This window comes from Herpailurus yagouaroundi, unplaced genomic scaffold (genome assembly GCF_014898765.1).
Source record: "Herpailurus yagouaroundi ecotype Mexico unplaced genomic scaffold, PumYag 161, whole genome shotgun sequence".
Classification (NCBI taxonomy): domain Eukaryota; kingdom Metazoa; phylum Chordata; class Mammalia; order Carnivora; family Felidae; genus Herpailurus; species Herpailurus yagouaroundi.
This window is the reverse complement of record NW_024412402.1, coordinates 13,276,301-13,291,644: the sequence shown is the minus strand read 5'-3', so window position 1 is coordinate 13,291,644 and position 15,344 is coordinate 13,276,301. Positions and strand designations below refer to the sequence as shown.

General features: G+C 49.8%; 1 protein-coding gene across 1 annotated transcript in view; it reads right to left on the bottom strand.

Moving 5' to 3' along the window:
- The window catches only part of SORL1 (sortilin related receptor 1), a 153,751-nt gene that overhangs the window by 127,297 nt on the left and 11,110 nt on the right, over positions 1 to 15,344 (bottom strand). Inside the window, exons 4-6 of the mRNA XM_040482842.1 lie at positions 11,273 to 11,434; positions 8,703 to 8,770; positions 3,164 to 3,344 (exon numbers count right to left, since the gene is read on the bottom strand). Coding sequence (XP_040338776.1) covers positions 3,164 to 3,344; positions 8,703 to 8,770; positions 11,273 to 11,434 — 411 coding nt within the window. The remainder of the gene's footprint in view (positions 1 to 3,163; positions 3,345 to 8,702; positions 8,771 to 11,272; positions 11,435 to 15,344) is intronic.

The window sequence follows — 15,344 nt, the reverse complement described above, 5'->3', positions numbered from 1 at the left end:
TGCTTGGGATTTTCTCTCTCTCCCTCTCTCTCTGCCCCTCCCCTGCTCACAGTGTCTCTGTCTCTCTCAAAAATAAATGAAAAAATAAAATAAATACGTAAACTATAAAAATACATACATCAAAGGGCATCAGACCAAAAGCACATATGACGTAAGATCCAGGCCAACAGGGCACCAGGGGATGCTGAAGAGTCAGATACCAGCTTCAGCCCAGAATCCAGATGGCTGTCCCCACGTGTTCTAAAAAGCTAACTGGCAGAGAATTGTAATCATTCATGGTACTGGAGAAAAGCAAGAGAGTTAATCATCCAAGACCAATTTTCTGTGGTTTTCCAATTAGCTCCGTGATTTGATTTGAATCAGTTTAATATTAAGGTCACTCAGAATTCCCCACACCCAGGCAGCCCGAGTGCTAAGTACACCCCAGATAAGAAGTTATACTTGCAGACCTCAACACTCCCACTGATAGGGTTATCCAACCAAGTCCAATGTTGTTTATCCGCATGGCTCAACAGTCTAATGTAATAAGAAGGAAGGAATTCAAAGGAAGAAAATACTCATTTTATCATCCACTGCCAGTTGTGTTTCTTCCCTCATCAACCCATCCAATCTACAATGTTCCTTGGACAACAGAATGGACTATTATCGAAAGCATCTGCAGACAGAAGGCCTCAGGGAAGAGCTTCTCGAATGTTGGAGATTCTTCGGCAGCCTAGGAACGCTCAGAAAATAATGCATTTGGGTCCTGCCATCTGCATTTGGAATACGTGCCCCTGCGTGACGGTGCCGTGCGTGCTCCTCTAAGACCGCCATTTGAGAAACGCTTCCATGGGGTGGCCGACCTCATCCGCCTCTGACCTAGAGCCTCGAGCTAACACCACTGACCTTGGAACCTGGTGGCTCACCATGAAGCCATGCAGAGAGCTGAGAGTTGCCAATGAAAATACCGATCATTTAACACCCCCTACACCCCACCAAAAATAATCGACTGGCCTATGCTTTCTAAACTAGACAGGCGAAGATGGCATTCATTCAACTATTGCACGCTTGCTCTGGATCAAGCACCGAGCAGCATGCTGGGTACTACATCAGTGATGAACAAAACAGACACGGCCTCTCATCTGACCACTGGCCAGGACTAACAATAAACTTGCTGCCAGCAGTCTGCAAAGCAGCTATGTCGAGAGAGAACAGACATAGTCGTTAGGTCCGCGTGGAGGGCACAGAAAGTTCCAGCTGGGATATAACTTCAGCTCTTGGGTGTGAGATCCAGAAATAATAGGGGTGAGAGGGACGTAAAACAGCGCTCCACCTCAGCCCCAACTCGGTCAAAAGAAGGAAATTAAAATCATATAAAAAAATTCAGGCCCAAGGAACTCACACAGGAAAGATCCAGGAGCCCTGAAAGACTGGGAACAATCCGGGACCTCAGGAGGGCCAAGAACATGTCACAAGGAATCGGTTCTCAGGCCTGGTTTCTCACCCTGAGCTCCCCTCACCACACCTCTGCCCAGGACAATCCAAGGGTGCCTGCCTAGTGGCCACCGTGCGTGTGTGAGAGAAAGTGACAGGCAAGGCAGGAAAGGAAGGACCAACAAGTGACCCAATGCAAACAGCTTGACAGAAGAAAAACTGCCATAATTTTAGTGATTTCGCAGGGGCACCTGGGTGGCTCAGTCAGTTAAGCATCCGACTTTGGCTCAGGTCATGATCTCACACTCTGGGAGTTCGAGCCCCACGTCGGGCTCTGGGCTGACAGCTCAGAGCCTGGAGCCTGCCTTGGATTCTGTGTCTCCCTCTCTCTCTGTCCCTCCCGTGCTTGCACTGTCTCTGTCTCTCAAAAAAAAATGAGTAAGTGTTTAAAAACATAAAAAGAAAACCATTTTGCAAAGTAGGTAATGGGGACTCTTTCTTGCCTCTAGCCCCCCACATCTTCTCACCGCAACCTTTACTCTCTGCTTTCCTTGCGGGGGAAGTCCTCTCTCCACCCCGAAGTCCTCCCAACGTGGGGTGGCCTGCTTCTGCCAGGCCAGCTACCAATCATACAAGTAAGTGAGAACCTGAAGGAAAATAGTACACCTGATCTTAGTCCCTAAGGTCAAGTGTGATGGAAAGGAAAGTGCCTGCCAGCGGCCATGGTCAGAGCCTGAGGTCAAGAAGGGAATGGCCGCCATTGAGAAAATAAGCTTATAGCACTCCAGAAAGAGCAGCCCAGCCTGCTCTGGGTCAGGGCAGGTTCTTCCTTTACACAAGGGCAGTACGGTTGCAACCTACAATCTGACACAGCGGCAAAGCAAGCCCTGTTAAATAATCAACTCTGCGTTTAAATGAGCAAGCCCTCCATTGCAGCATCTGGCTCCATCCAACACATCAAATCAAGGGGACGATTTTCCCAAAGGCTGAGAAGTTAAGCTACTTACTGACAGCTGGAAGCTTAATCACTGCTTTTCTTCGAGCATTAACTCCCACTAGCCAGTGACTACACATTCTATTAGCCATGGAAATTAACATGTGTCCAAGAATTCCCAGACATCACCCTAATGTGAAAGGAATCAGGCAGGGAGATGAAAGAAAATCACCACTGAGCCCCACCTCTCCTTTCTGTGTTCTTTTAATTGGGATGTCAAAGAAACGTGTGTTTAGGTTTGTGGGGTTTTTTTTTAATTTTCTAACTGTTTACTTTTGGGAGAGAGAGAGAAAGAGAGAGACAGAACGTGAGTGTGGGAGGGGCAGAGAGTGGGAGACACAGAATCCGAAGCAGGCTCCAGGCTCTGAGCTGTCAGCACAGAGCCCGACGCGGAGCTTGAAGTCATGAACCGCGAGATCATGACCTGAGCCTAAGTCGGAGGCTTAACCGACTGAGCCACCCAGGAGCCCCACCAAAGAAGCACGTGTTTCACAAGGAGGCTTTGCTACCAGGAGACAAATTCCAAGGTCCCACAGACACCCTGAGCAGTTGTCTAAGCGTCTCCACCTCCTCCAACCTCCCGGGACCGTCCAAGCCCCACGGGAAGGTTCATCTACGTCCAGTGCCCCTCAGTCGAGCCCCCGTGGGCGCCCCAATCCAGTCCCTGCTTGCGTAAACTCACCTGCTGGATCACAGCACGCCAAACCTCAGAAAGGAAACTCAAAGGGACTTTATTCCTTAGTGCCTTCAACTTACCACCACCTTGGTAGCAAACATGTACTTGTCCCGGAGCTGAAAGTCTCTCACTTCCTCCAGGATCACTTCCTGGTTCTCCCGGGACTGGAAGAAGTCTGTACTTCGGAACACCGTGGAGTAGCCAGAGGGCTCGTGCCGCTCGACGTAGATGGTGTTCGGCTTGTCATAGGGATCGACACCCCTAGAGGAAAAAGAGCAGTTGCTACCATCCCCATTGGAGAAATGGAGGTTCTTCTGTGCAGACAGCCAACGGGAGTTGGAGGGCATGAAAGTGGGGTCTACCCAGGATACTCTTTTGTCAAGTTTTTCACTGCTCTCTTTAAGGCGCCCTGGGTTTGGTTCCAGGCAAGCCTTGGCCATGCTTGAGAAGAATGAAAACAAGAAAAAGTAAAAGGCGGGCTATTTCGGAATCAATAAGCAATGGACGGCTTGAGGCTGTCAGGGGGTTTCTGGCCCCAAGTTATGAACCCCAGAGAATGAAAGACTGTGTGTCCCCAGGACGGTACGTGCTCAGAAGAACAGCTCTAGAAGAAACCACATGAGGAACCAGTGAGTCTAGCCTTCCTAACGGACCCTGCCCTTTCTGTTTCTGTCCATCCTGTGCTGTTGTCACCTGTCCATGCAATCGGGAATCATCCAACCAGTGCAAAGTCACGCTCCGTGAGGGTCCTTCACAAACTCTTTCCCACACGTACTGATCTCGCCGAGGTCCTTCAGAAACACAGAGCTCATTGCTCCCCCACTCCCCGTGCTCTGTCAACAGAGCACCCCTCTGCAGGGATGCTCCCTGCATGCACTCTGATCTGCACTTCGAAATCCTATTCATCTTCTGAGGTCAAGTTCAAGGCACCTCTTCCAGGACGCCCTCCCCGCCAAAGCTCTCCACCCTTCTCCCAACCCAGGCAATGTATCTGCGCAGTGTTCAATTTCAAGCCTTTCATATGTATTTTATCTGAGTTTCAAACAAAGGTACAAAGCTGCTTTGGGTGGGTGGATTTTGGAATCACTCTCGTGACTTGACACAGTGGTGCTTCTTACTCTCAGTGGTGCCTTTTATTCACTGTAATCTATTGTTCACCATAACGTGTCTGAGCCTCCTAGAGAAAGTACAGATGCTTTAAAGGCCACGTCTTAGATTTCTTTTTGTCCTACAGGGCTCCCAGCTGACCTGAACCTTGCTGCATGCAACCTGTGGACCACGGTACAAAGGCTATTTAAAAACTGTAACGCTGACTAGATCAAACTCCCTCGAGAAGAATCTCTGAACCGGGGTCCCCCCCCCCACCCCAAATAAGGCCCCAAACAACAGCTGGAAGGACGATGAATCTGCCCCAGGTTTCCTAACTCTCCCAAGACCCCAGGCCAGGCAGACCATTCAACATGTGGGGGAAATAACTAGAAGAACCGGGACGAGAGCTTCACAGGGAGGATGCAGTGATGGCCAAGGAAAGGCAGGACTCGCTTCTGTACCTGTCTTTGCACAGGGCCATATTCACAATGGCTCTCAGGATAATGAAGTCTCTGATATAGACTTCCTTCAGAGATGAACTGTCAAGAGTATGTGTTCCAAGAAAGAAAGAAAGAGGGGCACCTGGGTGGCTCAGTCGGTTAAGCGTCCGACTTCGGCTCAGGTCACGATCTCACTGTCCGTGGGTTCAAGCCCCGCGTCGGGCTCCGTGCTGACTGCTCAGAGCCTGGAGCCTGTTTCCGATTCTGTGTCTCCCTCTCTCTCTGACCCTCCCCCGTTCATGCTCTGTCTCTCTCTGTCTCAAAAATAAATAAATGTTAAAAAAAAGAAAAAGCAAGCAAGCAAGCAAGCAAGCAGGGAGGAGGAAGGGAGGAAGGAGGAGATAAGCAGGAGAGAAAACAGAAGACTTGACTTTGGCCCCACAATCCAGAGTCTCAGCAGGGCACTGGAGAAGCCAGCAGCCTTGGTCCCAACGTGGGATCATCAGACGCTCTGCTCCGGGTGCGTATGTGTGGGGGTGCTGTGGCATGTTCTCTGCTTTTCCACAATTAGAAGTACTGATTAAAGTACTTCCTCTACCCTAGAGGATATGCAAATTAAAACAAAGCTGCTAGATATTTTTAAAAAGGCAGAGAGGAAGGGACCTTGACTCAGATTATTTTGAGACAGAGCTCACCTCTATTATTCTTTCCTAAACAAAAGCAGCAGGCAGTATCTAGAGATAGAAAGAGCCGGGACCCTTCTCCCAATTCTCTTTCACAATCCATACTCGGACCTCCCGTTTCCGAAAGCCAGGCCACCGACAAGCTTCCGCTCCTTTGCCTTCCGCTACTTCTGGTTCTCTTTGCCCTCACTGGAATGAAAATGCAGAGCCTTGCTCCCATCTGTGAGCGCGGTCACCTGGCCTCACCCGGCCTCACGGAACACCCGTTCGTGATGCTCTACCGGCAACCTCTGAGTCCCTCCCCCATAGCCCTCCCACTGTCCTGTCTTGCCCGTCTCCAGCTCTGGATTACATAGATCATTGGTCTTCCTGACTCTTGCTGCTCCCAGGCTGCCACGCGTTATTGAACAAATGTATGTGCCATTATTCGCAGAGAGGTCAGATTACGCTCTCACATATTATGGGAAATCCTAGGGGGAAATCCTCCAAATAGCCTGAAATGCCCTGACACCAGACGTGTGATTATCTAAAATAAGATAAGCCGGTCCTTTCCCCTAAGGTATCTGCGTATCTGCACGGAGGCAAAAGGTACAACATACAAATTCCCAAGCGTGATGTTCCTTTATTTGGTCATCGTGCTGGTTTGCCCTCTTGATATACGGTTACCTAAACAGATCAAAGGGCAATGCGTCCCTTTAAAACTCAAGCAAAGCAGGGGCGCCTGGGTGGCTCAGTGAGTTAAGTGTCCGACTCTCAATTTCGGCTCAGGTCATGATCTCACAGTTTGTGAGTTCGAGCCCCACATCGGGCACCATGCTGACAGTGTGGCGCCTGCTTGGGATTTTTTCTTTCTCCCTCTATCTCTGCCCTGCTCGCTCGCTCTCTCTCCCTCTCAAAATAAGTAAATAAACCTAAATAAGTAAATAAAAATAAAACTCAAAGAAGGCAAAAGAAAGCTCTAGTGGTATTCCTGGGGTAGAGGTTATACTTGGATAAGATTGTGGTTACAAGTTCGCCGAGACGCCACAACCGCTGCCCAAGGAAAGTAACAAAAGGACCAGAAACAGCTGCCCTCTTTGAAAAGGAAGTCCAGGGGCGCCTGAAGATACTCAGCTGGGAGACCCCTCCTTCCGTCTTGACTGACCGCCTTCGCCAAGGAAGCAGTACCAACTCGAAGACATTCCTCTTCAAATAAAGAGCTAACGGAAGCACAAACAGTATGTGCCACTCTGCGTTTAGTGCTAACTAACACTACATGGAGAGGTCAAAAGACAAATGATAAACCGAGAATTATAAATACAAATGAACATACATGTGTGATATGTCATTTCACAAGACTAACCTTAAATATGTAAAGAGCACCTGGAAATCAATAAAAAGACTAACCGATCAATAGAAAAAGAGCAAAGGGCGTGAACAGACACGCCGTCATAAAAAAAAAGAAAGAAAAATGACTCTTGACCAGGTTAAAAGATGTTCAAACTCATTCACAATAAAATGCAAACTAAGGGTAAGCATGTCTTACCTAACATACTGGCTGTGGAGAGAGGCACCATTCTATGTGGTTGAGATGAGAGCAAAATGCGGTACTCTCTATAGAAGATCTGGCAATCTCTACCAAAGTCACAATCTCAATGCTTTATTCACTGGGGATATAGCTGTCCACAAAACTGACCAAAGCCTCTGCCCTTGTGGAGCTTTTTTTCTATTGAGAGAAAGACAAATGATTAGCCTAAAAATCTTGGTAAATGCTACGCAAGAAAAGAATAGAGCAGGGTACAGACAATGACAGGAGAGGAGGTGCAGTTTTAGTAGGATCCTTAAGATAGGCCTCGCTTAGAAAGGGTTATGTGAACAGACTTGAATGAAGTAAGGGAGTAAGCAATACGTATATCTTGAATAAGAGCTGTCTAGGCAGGGAGGAAAGTAAGTGCAAAGGCCCCGTGGTAGGAACGTACTTGGTACTAACCTGAGAGAAACGTTGGTGCGTATTAAAAGGTTCAACGCAGAGAGAGGAACAAGATCAGACCTGTTTTTAGGAAGACCAACCAGGCCATGTACTGAGAATTAACTGCAGAAGGACAGGAGTGGCAGCAGAAAGACCAGGTGGACAACTGATGAGTGACAGTGGTGGCTTGGAGTAAAGATCCTGGATATAAACCGAAGGAAGAGACGACAGGATTTCCTGGTAGGTGGGATGTGACACGTGAAACACACATGAAATCAGTGACGACTCAAAGTTCTTGCCCTGTCCAACTAGAAAGTGAAATGGGGAAGATTACAGGAGCAGCTGACTGGGGGCAGTGAAGGTCAAGTGTCTATCTCGGAAGAATCAACTTTGAACCGGTGGAGTGACCCACTGACCCAGCACATCCTTCTCTGGGAACCTTTTCTGCACATTCGCCCACGCGGGGACAAATCCATGTATTCAAGGCTGCGTCCCGCATCCTGCAACTGTGAAAGATCAGGAACAAGTAGGACTAGAAACAATTGTACTTCTTGAAGGGCGGCTCTGTTGACTTCACTCTCCCTTCCCAAAACCCTACAATGGCTCCGCGATGCTTTCAGAATTCAGTCCAGGTTCCTTTACCAAGCACTGCAGATTCGGATACCCACATCCCTTCCCCCAAACTTCACCCCCAACATACGGTCCAAAAGTCAGACTCGGTGCTCTCCACCCGAGACCACAGTGTCTCATCTCTGCCTCGGGCCATTCTGTTCCTGCCTGGAATCCCAGCCCGCACACCTCCACGCCCTCCGGCGACCTCCAGCCTGCCGCACACATCCTCACTCAACAGCAAGCTTTTCTATGGAGCTGTGGCCTTCCCATCTGGAAAGAACTGTGTCCCTCCTCTGGCTTCTCCTGCTACGTCCATGACTTCTGTGCTTCTTTCCAAACGTGTTCTGTGCACAAAATGTCTTTTCTTACCTCCTAAGCTGCGGTCTCCTTAGTAACTCTGGCCATAAATTATTCAACATCTACCCTAAAGCATCTAGCATGTTTTATATTCAGCAAACGCCAAAAAAAAAAAAAAAAAAGTTATGAATGAACAAGTGAATGAATTTTCTATACAGAAAAATCCACACTTCTGTTATCATGCTCGAAGAGTGAAGGTCGTTAGAAATTCTAATCCATGCAAGTGCTTGGAGATTCCCCTGGGTCCCCTGATGGATTGAAAAACGCAAAAGCTCTGCCACTTTTCTCACAAATAGCCTTCCTTTCTCATCCCCCACCACCTCCCACACTGGGTGTATTATACTGGTACCTCTAACTCCCAGGTCTGGAGCGTGCATTTTCTGAACCACAGGCTTTGCACTTCAGGTGAGGGTAGGTGTGTCCTCCATGAAGGAGCCAGAACTCAAAAAAGGTGATTATGTAATTCTAACTCCTTTGATGGACGACTTACCAAGAAAAGGATTTCACGTGTTCCTGAATCAGGATCCAGGTCTGGCCAAAATCATCCGACTTCCACAGCTGTAAAGACCAAAAGGACAAGAAGGAATCAGGATCCAAGCAGCACCCACCACTTGAATGGCCTGGCCCTCAATCCCCACCTTAAATAACACTTTGGCTGTGAAGACAGGCACAGAGATTACCAGGGCCAGCTCGATTACTCCAAGGGCAGGGAGGGAAGTTCCTCCCCATAGTTACTAAGACCTCAAGAACTACAAGAAAAAAATGACTGGGGCTTATCTTCCATTTACAGATCATCAGAAATTACAGTTTACTCAAGACTAGCCCTCAGGTAGAGTAAAAACAAAAGGATTACACTCCATTCTTCCCGCTTAGGAAACAGTGTCCTTAAAAACCCGTAAGGGCTAAAATGAACAAATCAGGAGACTCTAGATGCTGGAGAGGATGTGGAGAAATGGGAACCCTCTTGCACTGTCGGTGGGAATGCAAACTGGAAAACAGTGTGGAGGTTCCTCAAAAAATTAAAAATAGATCTACCCTATGACCCAGCAATAGCACTGCTAGGAATTTACCCAAGAGATACGGGAGTGCTGATGCATAGGGGCACTTGTACCCCAATGTTCATAGCAGCACTTTCAACAATAGCCAAATGATGGAAAGAGCCTAAATGTCCATCGAGTGATGAATGGATAAAGAAGTTGTGGCTTATATCTACGATGGAATACTACTTGGCAATGAGAAAGAATGAAATCATGCCATTTGCAGCAACATGGATGGAACTGGAAGGTATTATGCTGAGTAAAATAAGTCAGGCAGAGGACAAATATCATAGGTTTTCACTCACATGCGGATCTTGAGAAACTTAACAGAAGACCATAGGGGAAGGGAAAGGGGAAAAAATAGTTACAAAGAGAGAGAGAGGGAGGAAAACCACAAGATTCTTAAATACAGAGAACTGAGGGTTAATGGGGGGCGGAGAGGGGAAAGTGGGTGATGGGCAGTGAGGAGGGCACTTGTTAGGATGAGCACTGGGTGTTGTATGTAAGCCAATCTGACAACAAGTTATATTCATAGAAACAAAGAAAGAAAACCATAAGGGGTCATGGTGACTAAAGGAGAACAGAGAGAACACTGGCTAGGCACAGAGGCAAAGAGCACCAAAGGGAAACACCTTGAATACAAAGGATATGGCCATGAGTAATTAACTTGCCGATCTTGATCTTTGCCAAAGCCCGTGAACTTCCAAACACCGAACCTGAGCCCCTCTGGCCCTGGTGACCATGTATTATGAAGCAGGGGCGCCTGGGTGGCTCCATCGGATATGCATCCGACTCCTGATCTCAGCTCTGGTCACGATCTCACGGATCGTGCCAGCAGAGCAGAACCTGCTTGGGATTCTCTCTCTCTTTCTCAAAATAAATAAATAAACTTAAAAAAAGAAGAAGAAAAAGCAGCAGCAGCAGCAGCAGCAGCAGCAGCAGCAGCAGCAGCAGCAGGGGACCACAAAAAAACAATTATCCACCTATACTGGTAAACTGACCCAGCCTTACTTAGGTTACTCCCTAAGGCAAGTAAGTGTAAACAGATCGTGTTTTCGTTAAACAACCAGCAAAGAAAGAGAAAGGTTCCAAGGTTCCTCTGAGCAAAGCCATTCAAAAGTCATCATTAATCCAAACCCACAGGGTCTACAGGCTTCACAGGATTAGACCAGACCAATGCTGCCGATTTGGCAAGTTTCAACCTTGAGATATAAATCCTACAGGGGCTCTCTCCCCATCTTGCTTTCCTTCAAATCCAGGTTCAAGGAGGAAAAACCACACACATTTATATTTGCATATGCATATGCATATGCATATGCACGCACACGCACAAAGAAGAAAAATTTTAAATTTAATGGTCATTTCAATTAAATGGTACAAAATCAGTGTGTTTACAGTAGAAGATGGGAAAGGTGGAACAGAAATTCACTAAGGGGTCCCAGCAGAGCTCAGAGTCCACCCTTCTTTAGCTGGCTCTCTCTGGTTAATTTCTAGAGCTTCGATTTACCCCCAAAACCCACAAAGGTGCATCTACACCAAGAAAGGCACGATGTTTGGGGCGCCTGGGTGGCGCAGTCGGTTAAGCGTCCGACTTCAGCCAGGTCACGATCTCGCGGTCCGTGAGTTCGAGCCCCGCGTCAGGCTCTGGGCTGATGGCTCAGAGCCTGGAGCCTGTTTCCGATTCTGTGTCTCCCTCTCTCTCTGCCCCTCCCCCGTTCATGCTCTGTCTCTCTCTGTCCCCAAAAAAATAAATAAACATTGAAAAAAAAAAAAAAAAAGAAAGGCACGATGTTTAACAGGGCCTGCCAAGTGCTTGGCGTCACCCCCTGGCCGGGATGCATTCTGAAAGTGCCAGGGAGATCTAGTTTTCCTTAGCCATGGGAAGTGAAATAATAGTTACAAAGGCTAAGCTTGGGGGAGGAGGGAGGGAGGGGCCGGGGGAGGTCACTCAGAGGCCACACGATCCACACGGGCAGAGCAGAAAACTCGAGAAGCCCCACCTATGTTCCAGAAGCTCCCTTACCTGCTTGTTGGGGTGAGACCTGTCAAAGCCCAGGAGAAGGTTGGAGGCCTTGCTATGCAGCAGGAGGTCGGCCGCCCGGAATGGGATGGAAAAGCCTTGGAGGGTGTTGCAGAAGTCAAACGTGATCCAGAGGTACTGGGCATAAGCATCTGCAAAGATGTACTGCAAGAAGAAAAAAAATAAATAAATAAAAATAAAGGCAAGTTCAGAGCAGACCTGGCCAGGGCCACCCACAGCCCCGCTTCTCACAGCGCGTGCGGTGCTGGGGGCCTGTGGGGCCTCCTTGCGGCTTCCTCGCCATCCCCGGGCCAGGAGATGCCGGTGCTTGCCAAGCAAGGCTCAGGGAAGGAAGGGGTGCGGCACGGGCTGGGACAGAGCCAAAGACTGCTTTCCTTTAACCAGGTAACGGCGCGAGTCAAGCCTTCCTTTCTTTTCTCTCAGCTGACTTGGCCATTCTCCCTCTCTGGCAGGTCACTCGGTCACAATTGGACGGTGGCTACCGGCAGCGGGGACACAGAAGTCCTGCTCTTCAGACCTGCTGGACCAGACAGGACTGTTTCTACTACCCCTCCATCCTCTGAGCAGCTACGGGGCATGTCTTCCCAGGAAAATCCCTGAAGTCACACCCATCTAGGAAGATGAGCTTCTCCTTGACACGAGGCCAGGTGACAGGGCAGCTCGGAGGACCGTGCAGCCAGTGGGGCCGGCAGACTCACTGTGGGGCACGGCAGGAAACAGCCTGGGGGAGCAGGGGCGGCACCCTATTTAGCCCCTGCACAAGCCGGACTGTAGAGTGACGGCCAACCCAAAGAGTCCTCGAGGGGAGGGGCGCCTGGGCGGCTCAGCCGGTCGAGGGTCCGACTTCGGCTCAGGTCGCGATCTCACGGTTCATGAGTTCGAGCCCCGCATCGGGCTCTGCACTGGTGGTGCGGAGCCTGCTTGGGATTCTCTCTCTCTCTTTCTCTCTCTGCCCCTTCCCCACTTGCACTCACTCACACTCCTCTCTCTCTCTCTCTCTCTCTCTCTCTCTCTCTCTCCCTCAAAATAAATAAATAAATAAAGAGTTCTCGAGGGGAAGGGGCGGAGGCAATTCAACCTGACAAATGTGCGTTTGATGTTCACCACGGACCAGATGGTACGATGCCACGGTGAAAACACAGAATCCTTAGGGTCCGAAGTGGCAGAAAGAAAGACACGACCGTGGATAACTACAACTCGAGGGAAAATGCGATTCAGTTAGACACCATGGACAGAGTCCTACGAGGAGCACAGAGCACAGATTAGTTCCAGTTTGGGAGACCAGAAAGGACTCCAGGAAAGAGCCGGCCCTTGTAAAAGGCGGGCAAGACTTCCACAGGGAAAGAACATCCCGAGTCTGAGGCAGTTTGGGCTTGGGAACAAGGGCGGGCGGAAAAAAAAGTCCAGCCCGGACTTGAGGGCCTGAGGGATCGGATCACGAAGCACAGACGGTGGCAGGCCTTGAACGCACAGGAGAGATCTGAAGGAAAGCCTCCTGCTCCCACAAGGGCAAGGGCGGCTCAGAGGGTCACCGTGAACCGGAGCAAGAGGGACCCAGCTCCTCGGGTGCCAGCCAGTCCCCGAAATCAACAACCCAAAGGAATCCGTTCAAGCACACGCCCCCTAATTGGCTGCATCTGACCCAGATCAATCTTCTGTTCAGAATCCTTTTGGTGCTAACAGCTCAGGCACGTCCTAATGCTCTGCATTCGCTTGCACGCTGCTTCTGCTCCTTTCCCTTTGGTTTTTCCCTCCCCAATTCCCAAGAACACGCTCTATGTGTTTTTCTGTTTCCTCCATAGCACCTAATGCAAAACTCCAAAGTCTGCAGGAGCCTAATTAAATCTAACCAGAGAGGCTAGTAAATGTTTTGAAACCAAAAACTACCATAAGCAAATGCAATGTTGTAACAACAGTCATGATCCTAAGAGGACCATCATGATTTCTGGCACGAAGGCATTCCCTAGAAGTAACAGAGCCCATCTTCCTGCTCTGAAACCATCTTGGTTCCTAAGGTAGGGAGTGTTCTCGGTTTAAAAAGATTTCTGGGGCACCTGGGTGGCTTGGTTGGTTAAGCATCCGACTCCTGGTTTTGGCTCAGGTCATGATCTCGTGGTTTCGCGAGTTGGAGCCCTGCATCAGGCTCTGCGCTGACAGCACTGAGCCTGCTTGGGATTCTCTCTCTCTCTCTCTCTCTCTCTCTCTCTCTCTCTCTCTCTCTGCCCCTCCCCTGTTCTGTCTGTCTGTCTCTCTCAAACATAAACTTTCAAAAACTAAAATATAATATAAAAATAAATAAAAAGACTCCTCTAGAAATCTACTCCATGGCTTCGACAGGTGTCACATTTAAAAAATCTAAAAATTTAGATTATTATCTAAAATTAGCTTATTATCTAAGCTTATTAGATCATTATCTAAAAATTAGCTTATTATCGTTCCTGATAACAGCTAAATGCGGCAAGAACAGGGATGCCTGGCTGGTGCAGGTGGGGGAGCACGCAACTCTTGATCTCAGGGCCGTGAGTTCGAGCCCCACGTGGGGCACGGGGTTTACTCTAAACAAACAATCCAACAAAAGGTGTCAGGAGCGCTCAGCGTGCGCCAGGCACTGAGTTGCAAACGTGTGCCTGCCTTACCAAATTCCATCCTTCTGGTACTCATGGCAAGTCAGGGCTTTAGCTATTCGTGTCATCTCCTTTACTGACCGAGGACACTGAAGTGCAGAGAAGCTCACTGGCCAAGGTGACCCAGGAGGCAGCATCTACATCGGTGTCTGGCTGGTTCAGAGCCCATCCCTGAACAGTCCATCCACCAAGCCTTCCCTCTCCGGCTCCAACAGAGGCAGCATTTCCTGAATTTCATGCACACTGTTCCCCGGGGCTCATTCCTGCGCCTCCTCTCTTACTCCGCTCCTCAAGCTTTTGCGGGCAGCTCCCTTCCCCCGCCCCGTGGCAACGCTGAATCATGCCACGCCTGCACGCCCCACACCTGACCACCCCATCCTCGACTCTCCTCCTCTGGCACGATCAGGCGTGTGGTGACCTTTAATCTACGGCCTCACCCTGACTGCTGCCCTCCTCGGCATCTCCCCTCTAACGCGCCGAGGTATTTCGCCGGGTCCAAAACCGAGCCCTCCCACACCTTCCGGCCACGTCCCCAGCTCTGTGCGTGCGACCCCGTCCCCCGGCCCGAGTTCTCACCGTTACGGGTGGCACTCCACTGCCTTCCCTCGGCCCCCACTCCCAATCAGCCACCCAGCCGGCCACGTTTTCCTTTTTACACTCTCCGCTCTCCTTTTTTTTTTTTTATCCCCGGTGCTGCCAAGCGTGGCCCACTTCCTACTGGTGGAGCCCCCGAGCAAACCGGTGCCGGGCACTGGGTTTTGGTCCTTCTCATGCCTTCTAGGGCTTGGCAGGGTGCGAAACGCTCAGCGGGTGATTCGAGGTCTGGCTGAGCAACTGGGCAACTTCATGCCTGTATTACCACGACGGTTCCCTTCCCGGCCCCTCTCTAATCTTTCCCCTTCTAATGCGTCCGCATATTGCCAGGACACACATTTCCCTATAAGACACTATTTACAGCAAGCCCCCTTACTCAGACCCTGCTATGGCTCCCTACTGTCCTCAAGGCCAAAGGCCAACACGACCATCTTCAGATGAGCACCTGCCCGATACCCCAAAGCACCGCGGTGCAAACGCTCCACCCCTGAGAAGTGAATCTCCCCACCGCCTGCACAGAAACCACATACGCCGGCCCCTTGAAGTCTCGGCCCGTGGCCTGTTCCCCCTCTTCGACTCCCGCCAGCTCCACGTAGCTACTGGAATCATGCCTGTCCTTGAAGCTCCATTTCCAACCCCAAGTACCCCGTGAGGCCTTTACTTCCCTGATCCAACCTCGCTGAATCCCCAGCCCCACACACACCCGTGGGTTCCAGCCGGCACTCGGGCACGTGTGGCTTCACGTGGTTACATAACCGTGCTGCGTGTGCACGTGACAGGAAGTACAGCACATCCTACTCTGCCTTTGGTCCCCAGCCTGCCTGGCTGTCAAGTCT